General features: G+C 41.0%; 1 protein-coding gene across 2 annotated transcripts in view; it reads right to left on the reverse strand.

Annotated features, from left to right (window-relative positions):
* The window catches only part of KLF12 (KLF transcription factor 12), a 367,692-nt gene that overhangs the window by 17,825 nt on the left and 323,056 nt on the right, over positions 1 to 26,811 (reverse strand). For both annotated transcript variants that reach the window (XM_084622607.1, XM_084622608.1), the window contains one exon: positions 7,460 to 7,617. In XM_084622607.1, the coding sequence (XP_084478733.1) occupies positions 7,460 to 7,617 (158 nt within the window). The remainder of the gene's footprint in view (positions 1 to 7,459; positions 7,618 to 26,811) is intronic.

Genomic DNA, 26,811 nt, shown 5'->3' on the forward strand with positions numbered 1-26,811 from the left:
TTTACAATTCTTAAAAAAAAAAAAACCAGATAGTAAATGGAGTTTTAAAACCTACAGAGCAAAAATAACTTTTTTGGTACCTCCTATTTCTTAAGTCTGCTCTGAAACGCTGAAAGGAAAATCTGAACAAAGACTAATGACAGGTGTCCTTTCATATTAAAATAATATATGGAGCAACAGTGAGTGAGAGGAATGCAAAGTTTGAAAAAGCACAGACTAAACAAAACACCCATGTATTCACTAGCCCTCTCTCTACTTGGCTGGCATTTCAAACTAGCTGAAAAGGAACAACTTCTGTCATAGGAAATATAGGCACTTTCTCAGGTACACAAATGCATAGCTGAAAAGTTTAGTGTCTCCACATAACACTGGTGAAGAGCCCAACACTGAAAAATGGCCTTCATTATGTCTAAGGCTATAAGTATTTACTCTCAAATCTGAGTGATGCTATTGATCAATGACACACCCTCACCCCCACCCTCCAAGGTTCAGACACCTATTTGACCTTATTGCTCATTGCTATTATATTAATGAAAAATAAAAAAATAAAAAATCTGTAAAGTTAAATATTAACCAGTGTAAATTGAAAATTTCTCCATCAAAGTACTATAAGATTTACCTGAAATGAAGGCAAAAATTATGAGCACAGTGTCTCTGACCCAGTGACTTCTTGATGACAACTGACAGAGGGCACAGAGGGTGCACAGGATTTTACAGAGGTCCCCTGTGTCAGATATATGTGTAATAATTCATGAAAGGGTGACTTGTGAGATCTCTGCCAAGAGCCAGTAGCCTATTGCTCCTCACAGTCATTGTGAAATGTATGTACTGATAATATTTAATATTTATTTGTCTGTACTGATAATTATGTTCTTAAGGCAGGTAACCAGGAAGTGACATACCTTGGACAGGTTCCTTTCAAGCAGGGGGTAACAGACGCTTATCTCCCTCTTATAGTCTTATTTGCATAGCGAGCCAGCTGCTGACTGAGAGACTGAAATCTACAAGAAAGGAGTACTCAGGAAAAAACAACCAGCAGGGGGATGTCTTGCTTATGAATAAGGACAATGGATTGTTCTGATATATCTGGGGATGCAAAGACACCCGGGATCTTTCATCAAGGAGGCAAGCTGACATGAATGTCTCATGAATGGATCACAGCCAAGCCGGGCTGTAAATGGCTGGAAGAACTTTGGGTGAGCAGGGCTCTATAAAACAGGAAAGCATCTAGTTAAGTCAGTCTAGGTTCTAGAATGTGTGTTCTGATTTTATTTTATATGTAACCATTTGTTTCCAATACTTCTACTTGCTGTCACTTGTCTCTCTAAACTTGGTTAAATAAACTTTTACTTGCTTTCACTAGAAACATATCTAAATGCTGTGTGTCAAGCAGAACGGTGATCTGATGTGAAACTGTAAGCTGGGAGTACTGCTCCTTTGTAAGCAGCAAAGCTTTGTCCAGTAGACCTGAGGCTGGACACTCCAGGTCAACAGTCAGAGGGCTCAGGGTCTGGAGTGTGCCTATCGCTAACCTGTATAGAGAGTGGGGCCTGAACAGGCCTAGAAGGGAGTGCTCGTGTTGCCCGGGACTAGTGGACCCACAGCAGACACAGACAAGACTTCCTTGCGCTAAGGGCCAGTGGTAGCAAGGTGCCTCATAGGGTGACCAGGTGTCCGGTTTTCGACCAGAACACACGGTTGAAAAGGGATCCTGGCAGTTCTGGTCAGCAACTGGGCCGTTGACTGTCTGCTTGAGGTAAGCGCCGCTGAGAGCCTGCACCCCACTCCAATCCCCTGCCCCAGCCCTAATCCCCCTCCCATCCTCCGAACCCCTTGGTCCCAGCCCGGAGCATCCTCCCGCACCCCTGACCTCTCATACCCAGCCCGAGCCCTCACCCCCCCCACACCTCAACCCCCTGCCCCAGCCCAGTGCCCCCTCCTGAAAGTCTGAACCCCTCATTTCTGGCCCCACCCCGGAACCCACACCCTCAGACCAGAGCCCACCCCTCCCACACCCCAACCCGCTGCCTCCCATACTCTGAACTCCTCATTTCTGGCCCCACCCCAGAGCCTGTACCCCTAGCTGGAGCCTCACCCCCTCCAGCACCCCAGCCCCAGGAGCCAGCCCTGTGACAATGAGCGAGTGAGGGTTGGGAGAGCGAGCAATGAGGGGAGGAACAGAGTGAGCAGGGGGTGGGGCCTTGGTGAAAGGGCAGCGTATGGGCAGGGCCTTGGAGGAGGGGCAGGGCATGGGTGTTCTGTTTTGTGCAAGTAGAAAGTTGGCAACCCTAGTGCCTCACAACCCTGGGTACTCTCAGGAAGCATCGAAGGGCCACGCCTAAGACCTTACTTTGTGGGAAAAACTCACCAGCTCTGCATGGCTCACACCACATTATTCCTTGGTGTGTGGGGTGGGAAGCTGTGGGCATAAGCCGTGCTTTCCCTGGAACAGATGAGCCAAAGAATCATGGAAAAATCCAGTTTGAATCCTGTATTTTCTGGGCCATGTGTGCAAAAATCAGCTCCATTTCCTGAGCCGTTAGCACCTGTATCAACCTTGCTACCATTGGCTCCTCAGTGCACTGCTCCATATCCTGATTTTCACATGTACCTTCACATTTGGCCCATTTTGAGTCCTGAGGATTATTTGGGTTTTAAATTAAAAAAATATATGAGATTTACATTCTCTCTCACTCTCTCTGTTTAATCAATGTTGCCTGTGAAAATTATAGGCCCTAATAAGCAAAGACCAACTTTGATATAGGTGGAGTGGCTGTTTAAATCAAGATGGAACATTGTATGCTGGCAAGTGTAGTTTTTACAGATCACACCTCTCAGTTACAGGGGAGAGAAGTTGCCAGCCACATTGTAAACAGCAGTACACAAACTTTGTCCACATTTGAGATAAAGACTCTACCAGTGCAGAAAGGCTGCTAAAGCACATTAGATTTCCAAAGATGCCAATATACAGGATTGCTCCCCTAGACTAGCACAACAACCAACCAGGAAAACCTGCAGTAATACTAACAGTGACTCTTTTGATATTTCTATATTTCATTATTTATTTCATACATATAAAACAAAGTTAAGTGAAGCTGCTGTGGGTGAAAAAGAACCTCAGTGTTTCTTCATCTCACAACTCTCTCCATCCCAAAGGCCCCAATACATGTAACATCTCCTCTGCCATGCTATGGCAGCTAGCCTAAACAACCCTGAAGATACTTACATACTTATTTAAATTTGTAAATGGAGGATAATTTGAAGTCTTGGATTTGTCCTGAGAAAAAGAATCCTACCCAAGTATATAGCTTTTGTCTTAACACTTTAAAAATATCAGCTTCATGTTCCTTGGGGCACAGCTAGATTTTAGTTAGAGTTGTTTGGAAAAAAATGTGAAGACGGATGATACACTCTGAACATTTTTGCAATATTTTCCTGCTTTTCTCTGAAATTTCAAAATTTCCATCCTTCTACAGAGGAGATAAAAACATACTCACACAAAAGTGAAAAACTTTGCACAACTCCCCCCTCACACACAATTTTTTTGGTCAAAAATTTGTAACATTTGACATTTGCGCCCCATTCTAGTTACAGAGAAAGATCTAAAAACTAGGGCTGACTGAAAATTGAAGCAAAATTTTCCGGAAAATACGTTTTTTCCCCATTGAAATGTCAATGAAAAATTTCATCAACATTCTAATTTTGAAATGTCTAACCAACTCTGCGGAAAACTTTGAAGAAGTAAAGGAAATTTAATTCTGTAGGACCTATTAAAACGTTTTAAAAATAATGACTTCCTCCCCTCCCCCTTTCCTCATATCAAGTTACTTTCTATCACCAGGTGTTTGCCTCCTTAGGAGGTTCTAATAAAATAACACCACTACTGCCACCACACAGTTAACCACCCCTCACAACTTTACGCAATTAAATTCCACGGTAGGTATGAATGATGCTGCTCAGTTATTGCATGGATTAGGACCATAAAAGTACATAGGTAGAATGCAATGAATACATACTTTGGGTATGAATACAGTAGAGTGCTTTCACCCTTCTGATCTACAAAGATTACTCATTTGAAGAGTCACATATTACCAGTTTTCTGTGAGTTCAGTGAGACAGAAACTAGCCTGAGAAAACCCAGGTCATCTGATTTCTCATAGTTTCTTCTTCTTCTTAAGGGAGATGATAAATCTGAGCACACGCTGACTGCAAGCCCTTCAGGCTCCCATCATACCTGATATTTTCTAACCTTTTTAGATGATTTGGCAAAATAATAATAAAAACCTGATACTGAAAAGATAAATTTGATAGCTGGTACTGGTGACTTATGAAATGTTCTAATTTAATAGCGAGATCAGTTTGAATGTTTTGTGATTTTCTAATTGCAGAAACAATTTCTTATTCAAGCTCACCACCTAGTGGATTCAATAGCCATGAATGAGAGTTAATTGTTTACACTAGCATTTGAAGTAACATTGGTGAACAGTACTTGCTACTGATGGCATCTTCAAGTATCCAGGTCACACAGGTAAAAGATGATATGATATTACTGTCTACAGTTCCTTTTTAAAAATTAAATTGAAAAGAACTATAGTTTAATGTCAAAATTCCTTAATAAAATATTTTTAAAAGTTTACTGTATCAAAATGATTATGTATCTATTTCATTTGCTGTAAAGATATATCAACAGTACAAATAAATATTAAGGAGCTTTCACACCAATTCTGCTCAGCTAAATTATTTGTAGCAAGATCAAATGGCGCAACACATACAGCATGAAAAATTAAAATTATACAATGCCAAGTTTCTGTGATCTTTTATCAAAAAGAACTTGCTCACCCTTGTGTGCATGGCTGTAAGAATTCATTTATACCTGTCCAATACTGCACACTAATTGCTATGGGTCATACATAAATAATTGACTCAGCTTGCCTGAGGCAAAGGTAAAAACTAAGATATAAATGCAAGATGAGATTAATACCTACTGTAAATTCACAGTCAATGCTGCATTTAAGGAAGACTATGTGAACTTCTCACAGAGACCGGAAAGGTGTTTTGTAAACCTGTTCAGTTTTAACAACACATTGCAGAATTTCTTATCTGATAAACTAGTTGCCTAAATTTGATACTCACCTTCTTTCTGTTTAATTTTTATTGTGTAAATGGAAGCACAGATAGAAGCATAACAGTATAAAGTAGTCAACATGTGTACATGCTGTGAGTTTTTTTGTGGTACTTTTCTTTGAGATATTTTCAGAAGGAACAAACCAGCAAAAAAGATCACTACAAGATTCCCCAAAGCAGTTGTCATGTGGTACAGGTACAAAGACTCCTTTACGCCCTAAACGCTACTGAAAAGTAATTCTAGATACTAATGCCATTTTCAAACTTAGGGGCCTAGCTTTAGGTCCCTAAATATGTGACCAGCCTGACTTTCAGAGGTGCTGGCCACCTCCATCAACTTGGAATCAGATTGAAGGGGGATCAGAGTATGTGTGTATGTGCGGAGGGGAGGAGGGAGCGGAATTAAGAGAGGACAGCAAACAAGAGTAAACTGAGAGGGAGGACAGTCAAACAAAATATAAGGAATGCGGCTAGGGATGGGCAGTTACAGGAAGCGGAGAAGAGCACAACCTGCCTAGAAGAAAAGCTGATTACAATTAACAGGCCACTGGAGCTTTTCTTCCATTTTGGGAGGGGATTCTTTCCTTAAGAAGTATTTTTTAGTAGGGGGGATAAGGATGGAGACTGATTCAGTATTGCTTTCAACAAAAGGTGGCAATCCCACCCACCAAATAGACCTATTGGGAAAACTGATGCAGACGTGTTAATGATTTCACTTCTCTAACAAGTTTGAACTGGTCCCCAGATTTTACCTGGAAAATGGAAATTTGTTATTCTTTTCCACAATACATTTTTCCAACACATACAAATGCTGAGATAGTTTGTGCCAGATACATCAAGTCTAAATTAATACAAGACTTTTCCATGTCAAAAGTGTACTGTAGTGTCATCTTATCATTAGATCATAACTTCCCATTTCCCAACTAGCTGCATCTGTCACAAGATGAACTGAAAGAAATATAAGTACTGAAAGTGGACATGGTCTAGTCGTCTGATCATGGGACTGTGAGCCAGAGATTCATAAGCTCTAACTAAGGAGTTGTATTTACTGCTAATTTAAGTAGTTATAATAACTTTATAACAACTCCTTGGCCCCTGAGCTCCTGGCCTGGGAAGCTTGCCCCCAGCCCCTCCCCTGCTGTTCCCCACAGCCACACCACTGTGCAGGCAGCGGGGCTGCAAGCTCCTGCTGCTCTGAGCGGCACGGTAAAGGGGTGGCGGTGGCGCGTGTGGCGGTGGAGGGGTTGGGTAAGGGGTTCCGGGGGGCAGTCAGGGGACAGGGGGTGGTTGGATGGGGCAGTCAGGGGTTGGGGAACAGGGGGGTTTGGATAGGCGTGGGAGTCCCGGGGGGCCTGTTAGGGGGCAGGGGTGTGGATGGGGTCGGGGCAGTCAGGGGACAGGGAGCAGGGGGGGTTGAATAGGGAGTGGGATCCTGGAGGGGGCGATTTGGGGAGGGGGGTCCCAGGAGGGGGCGGTCAGGGGACAAGGAGCAGGGGGGGTTGGATGGGTCAGGGGTTCTGATGGGGACAGTCAGGGGGCAGGAAGTGGGAGGGGGAGGATAGGGGGCTGGGGCCAGGTTGTTTGGGGGGCACAGCCTTCCCTACCCAGCCCTCCATACAGTTTTGCACACCAATGTGGCCCTCAGGCCAAAAAGTTTGCCCACCCCTGCCCTAGACACACTGAGAGATTAAACAGAAAAGAGCAGATGCTTTGGCAGTCAACTTCGTTTTAATGCTTAGATCTGAAGTTATAAGACATTAAAAATGTTGCTGAAAAAATTCTATCCCGAGTTCTTTAGTATCACAACATTCAGCTTTGACACTGACTACCTCCATGGCCTTTGCAAAGTCATTTAATTATTATTGTTATTACTGTATATTATGTTTTATCTGTATTAAAGTAATGCCTACAACCCTCGACTGACATTGATGCCTCCCTGTACAAACACAGAGTAAAAGACACTCCCTACTCCTGAGAGCCTATAATCTGAAGAGACAAAAAAACCCCCAAAGGGTAGAAGGGAAACAAAGGCAGAGTCGCGTGCCCACTGGCAGAGCTGGGAACAGAAATCAGGTCTCCTGACTCCTAGCCTAATGCCCTATTCAACAGTCAACACTTCCCCTCTGTTTCTGTCTCTGGCCACTTCAGCAACCTGTTTCTGAGTGTACCTGCCCGTAAAATTATAACCTTCACTTACTTCAAACTATTACATTCACTTACTGGTAGTGTATCTCCCCTCACAACACTGTCATGAGGAACTCTGTAAAGAGTTCTGAGGATATAAAATGCTGTATAAGTACTAAGCATTATTATTATATTCTCAGCAAAGTACTACCTGTGTGTGTCCGCCGGTGAGCCTTCAGATGAGAACTTTTTGTGTATACTTTGTTGCATCCTTCAAAATCACACCTATGGATGCGCCGCTTCCTGGAGTCTGGGGACTCAGACCTTCTCTGGCGCCTTGTGCTCTCAATACTGAATGGTGAAATTGAACTGTAAAATACAACAGAAGCAAAAAATTAAGACAAAGGAATATCATGCAACTTAGACACAAACTTATGAAATCGCAGAATACAATAGTTTGATATGCAATTTGGTTTGCTACTGACATGTAATTACAGGTCATAGAAAAGGAAATCAAATTCATTTATAAAAAGAAACCATCAAGAATATTTTGGAACTTAAGGAACCTGAAGTACTAAAAAAGGAATTGTTATGATCTGTAGTCATTCTCCACCAGAGTACCATTAAGACTACCTTTGAAAATCTTGTTACATAATATATAATAGGATAATAATATACAGAACAAGTATCATTTTTATTTCAACGGGTGTGGTGATACTAGCACTTCCGAAACAAAGCATTTTTAGGGGTTTTAGAAATGTGGCTGTAAATAGTCTGGGTTAAAACTATGCATAAAATTTTTCAGTCCATGATCATACTTTTATGGCTGTCCTAAACTGGGATTTTACCAGTTTTAAAGCCATCGTGGCCTGATCTATAGAGTTCTTTTTGTTTAAATATTATTTTTAAGCATTATCATAATTTAGAGTTTCCCAGTGTGTGTGTGACCTGCATCCATATTCTAGGGAGTTTGTGAAAATGGACAGAGTCCTTGAAATCAAAACTGAGTAACTATAAAACAATTCCTAGGAGAATACTGTCCATCAGTTACTGGATTATGTGACATGAATAGAAACAAATCTAGCTGGCAAGAAAATGGTTTAGGAATTGCATTTTGGTATCTGCAGCAGGTTAGAGAGTTGGGCTATGTAATTCATGGAGATAAATCATACTACCCCAGAAACTATTTTAAAAAAAATCCCAACAGCAAAGATAAAAGCTGAATGTGTAAAAAACAAAAACAAACCCAATCAAACACAAACCCCTAAAACCTAAACATTATATGTACAGAAGATACTCTGAGCAAAAGCCACAAGACCAGATAATCTTGATCTTGAATGAAGCATTCAAGTTGCAGATAGTACAGCTTGTTTAAATGTCTGGTCGATGGAAGGAGGATCAAGCCCATTATACAGTTATGATGTCTTAACAGTGAGAAAAATGAGTGGCAAGCATAATCAGCAGGTACCATTAAGTCATTTGTTATGTCACGTGCAGACCAGTGACCTCAGTGCTACAAGCTGCCCTGTGTTTATAGCAACATTCATATAGGGGAGAAAGAAAGTGAAACGGTATTGCAACTGTGGCAGAGGACCTGATCCTGGTGCCCCACTGAAATACTCAGTAGCTTCAATGGGGTGAGAATCAGGCCCACACATCCAAAGCTAGAAACAGCAGTTGAGAAATGATGCAGTCACGATGCCTTGCCTTTTTGTGTTAGTAGGGAATCACACACAAGTAATAAATATTGTCATTCTGTTGAGCAGAATGGTGGAGGTGTCAAAATAATGCTAAGCACGAATCACAAGTATCAATCCAAACTATTCTCTTTACTTCAGCAACATGAATTAAATAATCCACTAACCAACCCAAAAGCCACATAACACAGCTATTAACTAACTTCCCAGTAGGAGGTGATCTTCCTCTGTCCTTCACTTACTTGGTGGTGTAAGTTATTGCAACTCATATAGATCCTGCAGTACTATGGCAGGAATTGGCTCAATTTTCTATAAGAAGGACCTCAGAGTAATGACCATTGTTCACCCTGAGACCTAAAATATGGAGGTACCAAAGTAACAGTTAAAGACAGCATAAGGTCACATTACTGAGGGTCCTCTGATAGAGGCCACTCCTGTATTAATTTTAAATTCAGCTGTAAATGTGCTTTGAATCAGACCCTTCTAGGTGAACGGACAACACAACGTTCTGTTTACTTGAGCAAGTTATATACAATATCCCACTAACCAGCCTATGAAGAAATTACGAAGTAACTTACTCAAAACCTCTTTTTAGGGCCATAAAGGTCTCACTGTCTGGCTCTGCTCAGCTCTAATGCTCCAGGGGAAGCATAGTTTAGGGGTAACACATCATCCAAGGAAGTCCTGTTGCAGAAGGAAGCCAACTGGGTATTCATGTAAGTGGTATTTTTTTTTATGTAGAAAAGATTCAATTTTTTTTTAAACTAAGATTTGATAATCACTGTCAAGTTTCCTTCCCCACTCTGAACTCTAGGGTACAGATGTGGGGACCTGCATGAAAACCTCCTAAGCTTACTTTTACCAGCTTAGGTTAAAACTTCCCCAAGGTACAAACTATTTTACCCTTTGCCCTTGGACTTCCACTTCTTTGTCCTTTGCCCCCATTTCCATCCGCATGAGTTCTATCTGTCTTTCATGTTCCTTTTGTTTTTCCTCAGCCTCAAATCTGGCTAATTCCAGCTTTTGTTGAGCCGTGGACTCTGTCATCCTAACCTCTCTGTTTTTAACTAACTTTACACCCGAGAGTTAGACAGAAAACCAAAAGAAACAAAAAAAAAGACTTGGTTTGTAAAATTTTGCTGTGCTGAATATGATACCTATATTCCCTGACAGTGATTGTCAGCCTACAGAGAAATCCTAAAAAAAAACAAACAACCCATAACACCTTTGTCTCCAGGCAAATAGGAAGAAAACCCCTCAAGTTACTTTCAGGTAAAAAAAAAACTTCAGGTCTGTGAAGACTTGTGAATTTCCTTGCAGGAGTTTAACTACTCTGCCTTTAGGTAGAGAAAACTGCAATTCACAAAAGATAATTCCCTTTTGTCTCTGCTCTGGCCCCAAAGCAAAGCAAAAAAAACCTTCCAGCTATTTCCAGTTGGAGACCTGCTTTCTAGCAGCCCAAAGGATTTTAAAAATTTCCTTTTAAAATCTGTTTTTCTGGTTCAAAAAATCTCAAATTGATCTCAAAATGATTTTAAGTTAATCCCACAGCTCTGCCACCATGTCAAAGTTCCTTCCCCGCTCTGAACTCTAGGGTACAGATGTGGAGACCTGCATGAAAACCTCCTAAACTTACTTTTACCAGCTTAGGTTAAAACTTCAGGCAGAACACCACCAAGCGGCTGCTCACAGGAAAGCTATGGAGGCAAAGGAAAGAGAACTGGAGGCAAGGGTCAAAGAACTGGAGAAGGAAAAAGAGAGGAAGCATGAACTGGAGATGGAGAAGGCAAGGGCTCAGCAGAATATACCAACAAACCCTAGCAATCCTTCTCCAGGTACCACTTCCCATCCCAGAAAGTTCCCCACCTACAAGGCAGGCGATGATACCGAGGCCTTCTTAGAAAACTTCGAAAGGGCCTGCCTTGGGTACAGCATCTCTACAGACCAATACATGGTAGAGCTGAGGCCGCAGCTCAGTGGACCCTTAGCTGCACTCACCTGTAAAGGGTTAAGAAGCTAGGATAACCTCGCTGGTACCTGACCAAAATGACCAATGAGTAGACAAGATACTTTAAAAAGCTGGGGGGAAAGAAAAACAAAGGGTCTGTCTGTGTGATGCTTTTGCCAGGGACAGAACAGGAATGGAGTCTTAGAACTTAGTAAGTAAGCTAGCTAGATATGCGTTAGATTATGATTTCTTTAAATGGCTGAGAGAATAAGTTGCGCTGAATGGAGTGGATATTCCGGTTTTTTTGTCTTTTTGTAACTTAAGGTTTTGCCTAGAGGGATTCTCTATGTTTTGAGATGTTCTAATGTTCTAATTACCCTGTAAGGTATTTACCATCCTGATTTTACAGAGGTGATTCTTTTTATTGTTACTTCTTTTTTACTGTTACTTCCATTAAAATTCTTCTTTTCAAGAACTGAATGCTTTTTTCATTGTTCTTAAGATCCAAGGGTTTGGGTCTGTGGTCACCTATGCAAAATGGTGAGGATTTTTATCAAACCTTCCCCAGGAAGTGGGGTGCAAGGGTTGATAGGATTTTGGGGGGAAAGATGTTTCCAAACAACGCTTTCCTAATAAAATAAACCCAGATAAACGTTTGGTGGTGGCAGTGGAAGTCCAATGGCAAAGGATAAAATAGTTTGTACCTTGGGAAAGTTTTAACCTAAGCTGGTAAAAGTAAGCTTAGGAGGTTTTCATGCAGGTCCCCACATCTGTACCCTAGAGTTCAGAGTGGGGAAGGAACCTTGACAGTGACGTAAAATGACTTTTTTTTTTGGACGTTTGAGAACTGTGCCATATTCTAAAAACGTGCCAGTCATGACTCCCTTCCCCAAAATAGTACAGCAGTTTGCTTGGTAGCAGTGATGGCTTAGAATGGGGAGCATGTGTGAACCAGGAAGGGGTTAAACCCCTTTCCCAGGCAACAAGGAGAAAGCTGACTCTTACCTAAACTGCCAGACCTGGAGATTAAAACTGGTAGCTGTGACTTGTTAGGCTGCTAGAAGGGACAGCTGTGAGTGTGTTGCTCCAGGTCTATCAGCTCAGTCAGTCTTTAAGTGTCATCTTCCTCCGTTCTACCTAGTGAAGGGATTTAACTCCTTCCTGTTTCACACCAGGATGGGCACATACAACCCACCACAGATGGATTCTGGAGGAGCCCAGCTGAGCCAACCTGGCCTGCCCAGTGCGAACCCAACAGAGTTATCCCATATTCAACCCTGTTTAAGAGCAGAATTTGGCTCTCACTGTCAATTTGACACATGCTTAATTTTAATTAATTATATTAACAGCTGTGTAATTTGTGTAAAAGTTATTTTACTGCTGTTCTTCTCAGATAAGCAGCAACAATAACTATATTCATTATTGCTTAATGAAACTTGAGGTAAAACAAACACAATCATTGTTTACACTTAAATGTTTTGAATAGTCTATAAACCTTCAGCCACAAAATGACTTGAATGGCTAAAATCCACGTCCAGAATCCTGAACATTTCTCTCTTATACTAAAGGCAAAAAAAGACCTTTGCAATACAATGAAAATTTAGACTCAACCAGCAGATGGCCTTCTTGTTCTCGAAAATGGCCCATGCGCTTCAGCTCTCATTACAAAGGCATTAGAACAGCACCGCTAGTGCAATATTATCTTTTCTTTGCTGCCAAAGTACCTATTTTAATTCCCATGTGTTTTGCTTCCCACTCTTTGCATACACTGAAAAACAGTTCTGCTTTTGGTCCATGCAGCAACAGACAACTTCAGACTATTAAGGACAAGCGTCATCTTACAGTAGCTACTTTATGTATTTGGTCTTCAGTTTTCTTTTTAAATAGGCAGAACTTAGGTGGTTGGAAATACAATTCACAGGAGCTGGACCTACACTGTGGAATTCACTATATAGTCAAAGGCCTCAACACATTCAGAATCAAATGTAAAACCCAAATCTTTAATGTAGCTTTTCCTCAACAAGTCTTTTCTACCCGTGTTTCTACCTTCTCTCTCACACAACAAAATATATATAGGTAGACAGACAGATATCACAGATCCCATGCTGGTGAGTGAGCATGTGGAAATTCAGCTATTAAACACTGTGCTGCTTTTTAGAGGAAAGGAAATGGTTTTAAATCTTCTCATTATTAACAAAAGGAAACAATTATAAAATGATAAATCTATTACTGTAATTATAGCATGTTTCTGGGTGCTACATAGAAGGAATGGCACATGAATTTAGCAATGAGAATATGTAATTTATGAAAAATGTACACCTCGGCCAAATTCTCCCTTGTACGTGCACAAAAGTGCACACATATGAAATAAAAGCAGAACATTCTGACATAATAAGCCTGCATTTAGGATTCTAAATTACAGAAACTGAGAATGTGCAGTTGAAGAAAATCCTTGGGTCTCTGGAATACCTTCCTAGTTCAAAGTGATACCCGGCCCCAGAGACATAGCTGCTTATGGGCGCTTAGCATTTATGAAAATCAGGCCAAGTACTTAACTGTCTAAATATAGATTTCAAATCCGAACTTTCAGTTTTTTGTTTTTTAAATCTTGGCCTTCGGGTCCAGTGATAAGTGACACCTCCAGAGCAAACTAACTCAGCATGACAGGACTGGAGGCCCTGTCCTCCCCTCACTATGGTTCATGACTTCAACAAAGGGTCAGCCCAGAGTGGAGAAAAAGTGGACCCACCATACATGCTGATTTATTCTAGTTTGTTTCTGAAGAAGTTCTGCCCGTGAGGATGTAATGTTTTTGCTGGTTTGTGAACTCAGCACTGATGGAGTTGGCCTGTGAGCATACCACGCATACTGCTCCAAAGATGAAAGACCCTTTCTCTTTTTGTGCTCCGAGGAGCCACAGATTACAGATTGATATAGGCATCCACTGGTTTTTCCTGCAGGGTGAACTGAAGTGTGCTTCCAGGTCTGAAAATATGCTCCTTTTCAATAAAACTTCACACACAGTCAAAATTTGGCCCCCTGAAAACAAAAGTATTTTTTCTACCCCTCTGATATATTGTTCTTAGCATGCTCTCATTTAGAGTAATGTCTAAAAGTACTCTAGTACACACCATACATTCAACTGCAACAATGAACGGTTATATAAGCTATGTATTAAATGTATTTCATTATAATTTATGTTACTTACAAAACTCTAACCATTGTCATATGGAGCCACCAAACTACTCATTGTACAGTAATGCAATGATTTTGATACCTTCAATTTGTTTTACAGGTTAGATTCAATCTCCTCTTTTAATTTAAAGTAAAACCTATAACTCTTATTTCTATTTTCTAGAATCTTCTTAACAGTATCTTATTCATAGTGTGTATATATACATTATTATATTTCCCCCCTGAGTCTTATCTATTAGGTACTGTTTTGTGCATGGTTAATATAAATGTTAGGAATATTAGATCCTAAAACATGTCAAACATGGTTTAAGATAATCAGAAAAGGAAGATGTGCATTACTCATTTTATTAGTGGTAATTACTGTAATTAATACATTTTAAGGTGATTTTACACTGGGAATTTAAGAAGAGAAAATTTTTCAACAGAGAAAGAAGGCATCTGGCTGTATACACAAATGAAGCAAAAACTACATACATGCAGTATAGTACACAGAGATATGGATGATTTGATTACATTCATTGTAGCCAGCAAACAAAAGAACCTGCACATTTGTGACTATGGCTTTATCCATAACACTTTCTATCGGCAGAGACAAAATGCAGCTGACTTGAATTGTTGATTTGCCCTGTTGGAACATAGTGAATTACATAATTTTTCATGCTGTGATGTAACTGAACGTGCAACGATGTGCAAAACAAACTTTTTCCTGTTAGCTGGAAGGAAACTGGGTTCAGAAGGGAAGAGAGTGCAGTGTGACAATGTACAAGAACCATAAGATATGTCTTATCAAAACTACCATAAACTACATTATTAGACACATTTTATACATGTATGAGAACAATACAGTTAGTTAATGACACTGTATGTTCCCCCTAACTCAAGCATATAATGAAAGACCTTCAACTATTTTATGCTGATCATTAACCAGGAAGATTTTGCATTAGAGACTTGTTTTGTTAAAGAGCACAGAAATTTTATCAGTTAACTATCTTGCACTTAAGCATTGCATGAATTATTGAAATGCTTATACCTGGTTTAGGGAAACAATAACTTTAATGGAGCTATGACAATTTACATCAGCCAAGGATCTGGCCCCAGGAATCTATATCTGGATCAGCAGAGAAATGTTTCTTTTTTTAAAACTATATGTGGAAATCCTGCCTCCCCCCCCCCCCAAAAAAAATTATACCACACCCCAACCCAGGATGGGCAATAATCAGTCCTGGAACAGTGACAGATTTAAAATCCAGCACTAGTGAACCATCAGAATAGGACTGTCGTACAACTGGAAAGGGCAGATTCCAATGGAATATACAGCATGTGCTTCTATCCCTGGGAGGTTCCAAAATATCAGACTTCACAATCATGACATTCTTATGTATAAAAAAGGTATCTTTAAGGCATTTGTACATGTTTTTAAAAATTCTGTACTTCTAATTCTCCTTCCTACCCACCTAACCCCCATTCTCCATGACCTGTGCAGCTGGACTCTTTGTAGCTAAGGCAGCTGGCGTCAAAGGTTGAGGGATATGACAAACAATTCCACTATAACGTTTTAAAACTCTGAAAACATTTCTAAAATAGTTTCTCTCTAATATATGTGCCCTATATAAAATGCATGACCGAGTGGTGTGATATAAACTCTTCGTTGGCATTCATTTAGAATGACTTGTATAACTCCTTCCTTGCTCTGCCACCCTGAGTACTGCAGGTCAGTCCAAACTCATGCAGTATAAACACTTATATTACATCACACTACCATGAAATCTCTTTCTAAATAGTGCAGATACAGACTTTTGATTATATATACTTCACAATTCAAAACAAGAAAGTGATCAGAAACCAATACGAGCTTGAATTAAATTTTTCTTTTCTCTTCTTTTTTGAATTAACTTAGTTCACTTCAAGCAATGAAGTTCTTGCCTAATGTGTGTTAAAGAGTAAAATCCATGGAGAAAAGGAAACCTCTGCTAACTAACTTCATCACAATGAACTCATGCTTGCAGAAAAGTACATGAAGGCATTTCTTTAGAACTGAACTAAAGATAAGCAATTGAATGTTTTCCCAATGGCAAGGAGTAGCTCCTGACATACATCATCTCATCCTCATCTGACCTTTGCTGGCTCAGCTATAATGAATGCACACAGCATGTGGCCCAGAAGAGGAAGTACAGCTATGTCATCTCTTCATTGGGCTGGTGGAAGAAGAGCAGGGCTCAAGCACAGGGCACTAGGTTTACTAAAAGCACTGAGATCCCCTGCAAAAGGAGATCAATGCTGGATTAGTTTTTTTTCCTTTTGTGTTTCCTTCTAAATGGAACACAAAAAACTGGAAAAGTTAACCAGTGTGCCTCAAACTCTACTTTGAGAGGCTGAGAATCTTCTCTTCATCGCCCCTGTTATCATAGAAGAATAGAAATGTAGGGCTACAATCAGTCCCCTATGCGGAGGCAGGATCAAGCACACTTAGCCCATCTCTGACAGGTGATCTAACCTGTTCTTAAAAACCTCTAATGTTGGGGATTCCATAACCTCCCTTGGAAGCCTATTCCAATGCTTAACTACCCTTATAGTTAGAAAGTTTTTCTTCATACCTAACCTAAATCTTCCTTGCTGCAGATTAAGGCAATTATTTCTTGTCCTACCTTGAAGAACAACTGATCACTGTCCTCTTTGCAACACCCCTTAGTATATTTGAAGACTATCTGATCCCACCTCAGCCTCCTTTTCTCAGACTAACTGTCACCAGATTTTTTGACCTTTCCTCATTCATCAAGTTTTCTAAACCTTTTATCATTTTTGTTACTGTCCTCTGGAGACTGTCTAATTTGTCCACATATTTCTTAAAGGCTACATCTAAACTATGAGCTAGGGGTGTGATCCCCCTGTTTGTGTACACATACTCATGGTATCATGGGTAGCAGCAGTGGAAGAATGGCTTAGCCCTGCTGAGTACAAACCCGCCTGAAACCAGTGGGCATGAACTCAGCATGGCTAATCTGTGCCTTCACTGCTGCTACCCGTGCTACACTGCCATTGGAAACCCCCCCCAGATCCTTTTCAGCAGTATTTCCCCATTTTGTAGCTGTGCTTTTGATTTTTCCTTCTTAAGTGTAGTGCATTTCTCTTTATTGAATTTCATCTTGCTGATTTCAGACCAGTTCTCCATTTTGTCAAGGTCGTTTTGAATTCTAATCCTGTCCTTCAAAATGCTACCAACCCCCATCCACCAGTTTGGTGTCATCTGCAAATTTTATAAGTATACTCTCCACTCCATTATGCAAGTCATAAACGAAAATATTGAATATTACAGGATCCAGGACAGACCCCTGCAGGACCCCAGTAGCTATGTCCTCCCAGTTGACAGCTAACTACTGATAACTACTCTTTGAATAAAAAGAAAAGGAGTACTAGTGGCACCTTAGAGACTAACCAATTTATTTGAGCATGCATCCGATGAAGTGAGCTGTAGCTCACAAAAGCTTATGCTCAAATAAATTGGTTAGTCTCTAAGGTGCCACTAGTACTCCTTTTCTTTTTGCGAATACAGACTAACACGGCTGCTACTCTGAAACCTACTCTTTGAGTAGGGTCTTTCAGCCAGTTCTGCACCCACTGAATAGTAATTTCATCTAGATCACATTTCTCTAGTTTGCTTATGAGAATGTCATGTGTGACTGTGTCAAAAGCCTTACTAAAATCAAGACTTACGATGTCTATAGCTTCCCTCCGATACACTTGGCCAGTAACACTGTCAAAGAAGGAAATAAGATTGGTTTGGCATGATTTGTTCTTGACAAATCCATGCTGGCTATTCCTTATAATCCTATTATCCACTAGGTGCTTAGAAACTAATTGTTTAATAATTTGTTCCAATATCTTTCCAGGTGTCAAAGCTAGGCAGGCTGATCTATAATTCCTCATGTACCCTTTTGTTCCTCCTTTTAAAGACAGGTGCTATATTTACCCTTTTCTAGTCTTCTGGGACTTCACCTATCCTCTCTGAACTCTCAAAGATAATCACTAACAGTTCCAAGATTGCTTCAGCTAGTTCCTTAAAATACCCTGTGGTGAATTTCAGCAGGCTCTGCTGACTTGAATATATCTAATTTATCTAAATATTCTTTAACCTGTTCTTTCCCTATTCTGTCTCATGTTCTTTTTTCCTTGTTGTTAATGTTAGTTGTGTTAAGCATCTGGTCTCAATTTACTTTTTTAGTGAAGATATAAGCAAAATAGCTATTAAATACCTCAGTCTTCTTGATGCCATCCATTTTTAGCTCTACTTCCCCCTAAGTAGTGGACATACACCTTCCATCGTTCTTCTTGCTCCTAATATATTTCTAGAACCTCTTCTTATTGCCTTTTATGTCATTGGCTAGTTGTTACTTGTCTTGTGCTTTAACCTTTCCGGTTTTGTCCCTACATGCTTGCTATTCCGTTGTACTCCTTATCAATTTGTCCACGTTTCCATTTTTTGTAGATTCCTTTTTATTTTCAGGTCATTAAAGTGCTTCTGGTGGAGGAGCTATATTGGCCTCCTATTATTCTTCCTATCTTTCCTTTACATCAGGATAGTTTGCTGTTCCACCTTTAATATTGTCTTTCAGAAACTGCTAGCTCTCCTGAACTCCTTTATCCCCTAGACTTCCCATAGAACCTTACCTACCAGTTCTCTGAGATGGTTGCAGTCTGCTTTTTGAAGTCCTGTTTCTCATTCTTCTGCTCTCACTCCTTCCCTTCCTAAGAATCAAGAGATCTATTGCTGTATATATTCATTTCATTTCTTATTTATTCATATTAATTTCTAATTCATATTTTCCTGGCATGCTAGTTGAGTCATCGTGGCAACATATATGAAAATAAATCATAGCTAGATCAGTACTCTCAAGGGTACAAATGAAGGGCAAAGAACAGATGCATCTGAGATGTGAGCTTATGCGAGAATCTCAACGTGAAAATGAGGTGGTTAGCTACCTTATGCCTGACCTTACTATCTGATCTTACTCCTGCTGCTAGGAGGGTTATGAAATAGCACTCTTGTAAAAGAAGGGTCAAGGTCCCCTGCCCTCTGTGTTCTGCTCATGACATTGTGCTTATGCATCCAACACTTTGCACCCGTGAAAGTGTGAGACTCAGTCCAGATGCCTCATGGAATGGTAAAATGTTCAATTGTGCAGTCACTTAAATCTATCACTCAGTCCTTCCTTTCATTGTTTAGAACAGCAGAGATGTGGCATTGGACCCTTGGATCCCTACTGGTCATTCCAAAACACCTCCTAACACTAGTTATTTAAGACAAACTAACTTTTCATCTGAGGCTGTATATGTTAAGGTGACAATACTTTGTCACAATGTCTGGCTAGGTCAGGAACATTACTTTAGGCCACTGTCTCCACAGACACTGAAGTTCACAAGAATGACCCTTTCTTCGTTCCTGCTCAGAGGATTTATCATCAATATGCTAAATATTTGATTGCTTTAGATACCTATGTATAATGCAATTCTTGGTGGCCATCTGTCATACTTTGTGTTGTCAATCAGATTTTGATAACAGGCTAAACAGTCACTTATACCAGTTTCAATATGAATCTGCACTTCTCCCCCAATAGAGTCTGTTTCCTCAAAATATACCTCATAATCACCACAGGCCCCACACAATGCCACAGTCTGTGAGTGTATATACTGCAAAGAGTACATCTACTACTGTTACGAACTAATGGCCATATCCATTTGGCCTGTAAATGAACAAGGGATTAAATGTTTTTCTTGTTCTACTTTGAGTACATTTCATCCCTTATTCATTTTAAAGGAAAGTACTTACTGAAGAAGACCGTACAGAATTGATTTTTTGAAATTCTCTCTCCAACACTCTTATCTAATCAGTAAAGTTTCAGTTTTTTTCTCTGCCTTCGTCTCTCCCATTGAAAGGAAGTTCTTATCGTTAAAGAATAAATCATAAAGCTGATATATTAATAAACCTAAGAAGTCAATATAAATACTGCTAAATTGTATTCATTATCAAGTAATGCTAGAAAATCCTGACATGTTTATGTTTGATCAGAATCTGGCCTTTGTTTTTTGTGTGGTAATTTTTATTTAGCTCTACATATTTTCAGTCTGATCATAGAATCATAGAATATCAGGGTTGGAAGGGACCTCAGGATGTCATCTAGTCCAACTCCCTGCTCAAAGCAGGACCAATCCCCAATTTCTGCCCCAGATCCCTAAATTTCCCCCTCAAGGATTGAACTCATAACCCTGAGTTTAACAGGCCAATGCTCAAACCACTGAGCTATCCTTCCCCACCTTGAGTATTTCTTTACTCAGATTGTATTACTTAGATTGTAAGCTCTAAGGGAAAAGGACCATCTGTGTGTTCTGTGTTTCTACAATGAGATTCTGGACCATGACTAGGACTCCTAGATGCTATCACAATACAAATAAATAATAATACTTCAACTCTCCCCCCGACTTTCTCTAGATATTTATGCATCCAGCTTTTGCCATCTGGTAAGATGAATGTGTATATACATTTTAAATGGTAGTTTACTATCTGAAATATTCCTAACAGCCTGATTTGTGTACCCTTTAAAATTTGTGAGCCAGATGCAACTTCAAACTTAAAAGGACCATTCATAGGGCAATGCACAGATAAAAAACAACAGCTTTGAATAATGCTTGAATATGACCAGTGGCACAGGGGCCAGCAGAGCTGAAAACAGGCGGAGTCTGAGTGGGAGTTTGATGGAGGGTGTGCGTAGTGTTTTTGTTTTGTTTTTGTTTCCTTCTTGATAGGCACTTAGGAGGGATGGCTGTGACAGCTACAAAGGCAGTAGTATGGAAGAATGGAAGAGACAATGAAGACGACTGGATGCAGAAGCTGTGGGATGTATTCTGGAGAGGATACCTAAAAGATGCTTCATTTGTATGAAGTGCTGCCTGATAGATCTGATCATACTGCCTCATATTGAGAAAGAGGGACGATCAGCGAGTTATCTTAAGTGCCTATACACAAATGCACGAAGCCTGGGAAACAAGGAGGGAGAACTGGAAATCATGGCACAGTCAAGGAATTATGATGTGATTGGAACAACAGAGACTTGGTGGGATAACTCGCATGACTGGAGTACTGTCATGGATGGATATAAACTGTTCAGGAAGGACAGGCAGGGCAGAAAAGGTGGGGGAGTTGCATTGTATGTAAGGGAGCAGTATGACTGCTCATAGCTCTGGTATGAAATTGCAGAAAAACCTGAGAGTCTCTGGATTAAGTTTAGAAGTGTGAGAAACAAGGGTGATGTCATGATGGGAGTCTGCTACAGATCACCAGACCCGGGGGATGAGGTGGACAAGGCTTTCTTCCGGCAACTAACAGAAGTTACAAGATCACAGACCCTGGTTCTCACGGGAGACTTCAATCACCCTGATATCTGCTGGGAGAGCAAGACAGCAGTGCACAGACAATCCAGGAAGTTTTTGGCAAGTGTAGGGGACAATTTCCTGGTGCAAGTGCTGGAGGAACCAACTAGGGGCAGAGCTCTTCTTGACCTGCTGCTCACAAACCGGGAAGAATTAGTAGGGGAAGCAAAAGTGGATGGGAACCTGGGAGGCAGTGACCATGAAATGGTCAAGTTCAGGATCCTGACACAAGGAAGAAAGGAAAGCAGCAGAATACAGACCCTGGACTTCAGAAAAGCAGACTTTGACTCCGTCAGGGAACTGATGAGCAGGATCCCCTGGGAGAATAACATGAGGGGGAAAGGAGTCCAGGAGAGCTGGCTGTATTTTAAAGAATCCTTATTGAGGTTGCAGGAACAAACCATCCCGATGTGTAGAAAGAATAGTAAATATGGCAGGCGACCAGTCTGGCTTAACAGTGAAATCCTTGCTGATCTTAAACACAAAAAAGAAGCTTACAAGAAGTGGAAGATTGGACAAATGACCAGGGAAGAGTATAAAAATATTGCTCGGGCATGCAGGAGCAAAATCAGGAAGGCCAAATCACACTTGGAGTTGCAGCTAGCAAGAGATGTTAGGAGTAACAAGAAGGGTTTCTTCAGGTATGTTAGCAACAAGAAGAAAGTCAAGGAAAGTGTGGGCCCCTTACTGAATGAGGGAGGCAACTTAGTGACAGAGGATGTGGAAAAAGCTAATGTACTTAATGTTTTTTTTGCCTCTGTCTTCACAAACAAGGTCAGCTCCCAGACTGCTGCACTAGGCAGCACAGCATAGGGAGGAGGTGACCAGCCCTCTGTGGAGAAAGAAGTGGTTCGGGACTATTTAGAAAAGCTGGATGAGCACAAGTCCATGGGACCGGATGCAGTGCATCGAGGGTGCTAAAGGAGTTAGCGGATGTGATTACAGAGCCACTGGCCATTATCTTTGAAAACTCATGGCGATCAGGGGAGGTCCCGGAAGACTGGAAAAAGGCTAAAGTAGTGCCCCTCTTTTAAAAAGGGAAGGAGGAGGATCCGGGCCAGTCAGCCTCACCTCAGTCCCTGGAAAAATCATGGAGCAGGTCCTCAAGGAATCAATTCTGAAGCACTTAGAGGAGAGGAAAGTGATCAGAAACAGTCAGCATGGATTCACCAAGGGCAAGTCATGCCTGACTAATCTAATTGCCTTCTATGATCAGATAACTGGCTCTGTGGATGAGAGGAAAGCAGTGGATGTGTTATTCCTTGACTTTAGCAAAGCTTTTGATACCGTCCCCCACAGTATTCTTGTCAGCAAGTTAAAGAAACATGAGCTGGATGAATGGACTATACGGTGGATAGAAAGTTGGCTAGATCGTCGCGCTCAACGGGTAGTGATCAATGGCTCCATGTCTAGTTGGCAACCGGTATCAAGTGGAGTGCCCCAAGGGTCAGTCCTGGGGCCAGTTTTGTTTAATATCTTCATTAATGATCTGGAAGATGGCGTGGACTGCACCCTCAGCAAGTTTGCAGATGACACTAAACTGGGAGGAGTGGTAGATACACTGGAGGGTAGGGATAGGATACAGAGGGACCTAGACAAATTAGAGGATTGGGCTAAAAGAAAACTGATGAGGTTCAACAATGACAAGTGCAGAGTCCTGCAGTTAGGACGGAAGAATCCCATGCACTTTTACAGACTAGGGACCGAATGGCTAGGTAGCAGTTCTGCAGAAAAGGACCTAGGGGTTACAGTGGATGAGAAGTTGGATATGAGTTAACAGCGTGCCCTTGTTGCCAAGAAGGCTAACGGCATTTTGGGCTGTATAAGTAGGGGCATTGCCAGCAGATCAAGGGACGTGATCATTCCCCTCTATTCGGCATTGGAGAGGCCTCATCTGGAGTACTGTGTCTAGTTTTGGACCCCACACTACAAGAAGGAAGTGGAAAAATTAGAAAGAGTCCAGCGGAGGGCAACAAAAATGATTAGGGGGCTGGAGCACATGACTTATGAGGAGTGTCTGAGGGAACTGGGATTGTTTAGTCTGCAGAAGAGAAGAATGAGGGGGGATTTGATAGTTGCTTTCAACTACCTGAAGGGGGGTTCCAAAGAGGATGGATCTAGACTGTTCTCAGTGATACCAGGAGGGTGTTCTCAGTGGTACCAGGAGGTACTAGGAGGGTGTTGAAGCACTGGAATGGGTTACCTAGGGAGGTGGTGGAATCTACTTCCTTTTGAGGTTTTCAAGGTCAGGCTTGACAAAGCCCTGGCTGGGATGATTTAGTTGGGGATTGGTTCAGTTTCAAAGATGATTTCAGCAGATGATGGAGCAGAGGAGATGGTAGGGAAATCTCAAAACTTCCAGATGCAAGACCCAAGAACTGTGAGGGTAGACTGCTGGATGAAGAAAGTGGCCAGTGGAAGCATGTGACTATGAGGACAAGGTGGAGGAAAAGATCAGCTAGTGAAGGAGAAACAGAGCTGAGCAACAGGTTTGCTGAGCTGGAAATGGAGGGGGAGAGGCAGACAGTAAGAGAAGATGGGAGAGCAGGGGAGAAGAAGAGCAGCTAGTCCTACAACAAGAGGGGAAGAGACAATGGAGATTGAGTTTGGAGCAACAGGAGGACAGAGGATGACTCACAGAAGATTGAAAGGAAGAACAGAAGATGAGAACACTTGCAGCCAGAAAGAACAGAATTGCACCAACACCAGGGAAAGGCAAGCCTACATGATTGGAAATGCTCTACTATGAAGAACAGACAGGTCTATCATCAGAGCTGATCTGGAGGACAGAAGGGTGTTCGATCTGCTGGGAGCTAAGATACAGGATGTGGACATGAGGCTCAAGAGGATACTAATGTGAGCAGGAAAGAATCCACCCATTGTCCTTCACGTGGGAACAAATGATACTGCTAGATTCTCACTGGGATGCATCAAGGAAGACTATGCCAGGCTGGGGAAGACACTTAAAGAAATGGAGGCTCAAGGTTCTGTGGCCTGCGATGTGCAGGAGGTTGTCTGAGATAATTATGATGGTCTCTCAGGCCTCAAAGTCTAGAAGTCTATGAACGTGCTTTACAATTTCAAAACAAAAGAAAATAATGCGACACATCCACATTCCTATTCAGGCAAAGATCCCATCTAAAAAAATTCTAAGGTGAAAACCTGGCCTCATGAAGTGAAGAAGAGCTTTGACATTGGCTTCAATGGGGCCCTAGTTTACACCATGCTTCTGGAGACAAAAACTGAGTAAGGATCCAGGATTTGCCTCATTGCATTAACTATGATTTTCCAAGTGAGTTTATAAGTAGGTTCCCATGAGATGAGTTAATAAGATTCCCTCTTTATCTGCCTTGTTGAAATATAATGCAATGTGTTTTCACGATAAGCAGTTTCCCTCTAGCTCTAGAGCATATGTCTCCCTTTTGGACATGAACCATTCAGTTATTTGACTTATATTGTTCAACTATTTCCAACTGACACTGAGTACTTTGTGCAGAAAGAGGCAAAAATGTACCAAGTCCTGAAATCTTCATTTTAGTCCAAGCAAGCCAAACACTAAATGCTAGCAAAATATTATATTTATAAGCTTCTGGAAGTATTTTTTTTTTGAAGATTTAACTCACAAGAATTAATTAGAGAAAATATTTAAAGGTAATGCTGCACTAAGGTGGCATTATATTCAGATAATTTAGTCTTTGATATATTGCTGTAGTACATGAACACCGTATTTCACAGCAGGGTTTAATAGTCATAGTTACCAGATTAGTGCACTTTCTTCTTTGATTTGAAAGTGTCAGGAAGAAAAAAAATCCATTTCTATAAACTCAGAAATGTAACCTGTTCCTAAACTGGATTCCCTTCTAGTGTTGCCTTTTGTCCTTAGAAATGAATATCAGGGTTTTCTTTTCTCCACACCTGTCATGCAATTAGTCCTCTCTTCAGAGTTAAAATACAGGATTTGTATGGCCTGGCTATTATTTTAGTGTTTATTCTTGCAACATCATTGCTAGTGTTCCTTTTCAAATATTCCACTACATAAGAATAATACAAAGAAGGATGTAAAAAAAAAGAAAAAAAGAGAAATCTCTATTTATCCATCCTACAGCATCCTTTTTTGTACCTGAGCTCCTATGATTCTATCCGAGGATCAAAGAAGGTAGAGATATGGCACAGACCTATTTGATCATCTAGCTTTTCTCCTTGCTAGTTTAGGACTGTTGCCTTTAGTACATTTTCTAGCGCAGTTTTAATTATTCCAAGTGGTGGGCTGAGGACGGGTGTGATTCAGAGTGTTTTTGATGCTGAAAGCATCTTAATATTGTGGTTTCAGGGCACTGGATTGTGACGCAGAGGATCCTCACTGTGCCGCAGATATTCCATGTAACTTTGGGCAAATAACTTAATCTCTCTCAATTCCCCATTTGCAAAGTGGGGATAACAACACTCACAGGGGTATAGTGCAGACAAAATCCATTAATGATTGCAAAATGCTCAGATACTACGGTGATGAGAGCCAGCTAAGTACTTAGAGACTAATTGGGTGAAGTAATATCTTTTATTAGACCACCTTCTGTTGGTGAGAGATACAAGCTTTTGAGTTTACATAGAGCTCTTGTTCAGGTCTGGGAAACATACTCAGGCCATGTCTACAATTACCAGGTATCGACACTGCTGCGATCAGTGCTGAGGGGGTTGATTTAGCAGGTCTAGTGAAGACCTGCTAAAATCAACTGCAGAGCACTCTTCAGTTGACTCCGGTACTTCACCAGAACGGGACGATTAAGGTAACTCAATGGGAGAGCATCTCCCATTTATGCAGCGCAGTGTAGACACCGCAGTAAGTTGACCTAAGCTACATCGACTCCAGATACGTTATTCGCGAAGCTGGAGTAGCGTAACTTAGGCTGACTTACCCCGGTAGTATAGACAAGGTCTCAGAGTAAAAGGCGGAACAGATTGTTTAGCATAAGCAGTTAACACATATTCCAAGGAACCGTTTAAGGGGAAGTAGCCAGTTAACACCCCTCCAGTCATGGGGGAGGAAGTGAAATTGGGGAAGGAGGAAGGCAAGTGTGGGGATGGGATTGTTTGTGGGTTATAGATGTTGTAATAAGCCACAAATCCAATGTTTCTATTCAGTCAATGATTTTTAGTGTATAGCAAAGTTATAAATTTAAGTTCCCAGGCTTGTGTTTTGAAAGTGTTGTGCAGGTTTCCTTTGAGGATGAGGACCAATAGGTCAGATATAGAGTGATCGCTTTGTGAAAAGTCCCACAGGTTATAGGGTGTTTTTGTCTTTTA

The sequence above is a fragment of the Lepidochelys olivacea genome (assembly GCF_965140295.1).
Source record: "Lepidochelys olivacea isolate rLepOli2 genome assembly, chromosome: 1".
In the NCBI taxonomy this organism is placed as follows: Eukaryota; Metazoa; Chordata; order Testudines; family Cheloniidae; genus Lepidochelys; species Lepidochelys olivacea.